Genomic DNA, 1,057 nt, shown 5'->3' with positions numbered 1-1,057 from the left:
CCCTTATACGATCTACTGAACGTCGAACCTTTAATGAAAAAACCGATCCCGTTGAGACATTGCCCCGCATGATCGGTGAATTATCGATTGATGAATGTGCGAAGCGAAACATCGTCAGTAAAGTAAATCAAGACTCTACAATTGGAGAAAGAATCACGGAACGCGATTCTAAATTGAGGACGGCCTCTCTGTACGATGTCGATAGAATGTCATTCGAGGAACTGCAAGCTTCTCTACGTAGAATTACGGAAAATCCGCGACAACCGTTTTCATTTCTGACGAATATCTCCGATGAATTCGCGAGTGACAAACATTTGTCGACGAACCCTACGGAAATCGACGTAAATATAAAAGAATGATTTAAAGTCATTCTACTGAAATGCAAAATAGTCACGTGAATATATTTAACGATTATAATTTAATTTGGAATTATTCATTTGTCCAGATGCAATTGGCTGCTGTAGCACAGCGTATCGAATCGAGTAAAATTTTATTGGAGGAAGCCAAATCTCACATCGAAAACATATATCTTCGCGCTAGGCAAAATGATGTTTGCCAATTGTGGAAAATACCCAACAGTAAATATCGATATTTATCGATTAATTCGCTTGTATATAATTCAAATATTTCTGTTTTCACAGTTTACGATGATAAAGCCAAAGAAGAGTCCGTTAACCCTGCAAGTTCATAAAGATTATACTTAAATAAAAGATTTTCAAAGGATAAATTCTTTATTTATAATATATATATCGCGACAGAATTTAGAGATATTATTTATTAAGATAACTATAATGTGATGATCCCGAATAAAAATTGTAAAATATAAAATTCAGGCTGAAAGCGCTTAGCGTTTGATTTGCTATTTATATACGTATATATAATGTGTACACGTCTCAAATATATGAGTTCATGAAAATAGAGTTCAATTGCCTTTAATTGCTGCCAGAGCACGGACCAAATTGCCGTGCTATCTGCGATGTGTCATCACAGTTCGCCGCGGGCAGAAAAAGAAAAGAAGAAATTCATCTTAGTCTCTTATAAAGAATACAAAGTAAAG

General features: G+C 35.1%; 1 protein-coding gene across 1 annotated transcript; it reads left to right on the top strand.

The window, feature by feature from the left end:
- The first annotated feature begins 6 nt into the window (after positions 1-6).
- LOC105461605 lies at positions 7-855 on the top strand. The gene is made up of 3 exons (XM_011708108.1): positions 7-341; positions 446-578; positions 642-855. Exons 1-3 carry the CDS (start codon positions 69-71, stop codon positions 689-691), a joined length of 456 nt encoding a protein of 151 aa, XP_011706410.1. The 5' UTR covers positions 7-68; the 3' UTR covers positions 692-855.
- Positions 856-1,057: the final 202 nt, after the last annotated feature.

Source organism: Wasmannia auropunctata, unplaced genomic scaffold (assembly GCF_000956235.1).
Source record: "Wasmannia auropunctata unplaced genomic scaffold, wasmannia.A_1.0 LD283080.1, whole genome shotgun sequence".
Taxonomy (NCBI): Eukaryota; Metazoa; Arthropoda; class Insecta; order Hymenoptera; family Formicidae; genus Wasmannia; species Wasmannia auropunctata.
This window is presented reverse-complemented; position numbering and strand designations above follow the sequence as displayed.

Coding starts and splice junctions, on each gene's coding strand:
- LOC105461605 (XM_011708108.1), top strand. CDS start 69: ATGATCGGTGAATTATCGATTGATGAATGTGCGAAGCGAAACATCGTC. Junction 342..445: donor CGAACCCTACGGAAATCGAC/GTAAATATAAAA, acceptor TCATTTGTCCAG/ATGCAATTGGCTGCTGTAGC. Junction 579..641: donor ATTGTGGAAAATACCCAACA/GTAAATATCGAT, acceptor CTGTTTTCACAG/TTTACGATGATAAAGCCAAA.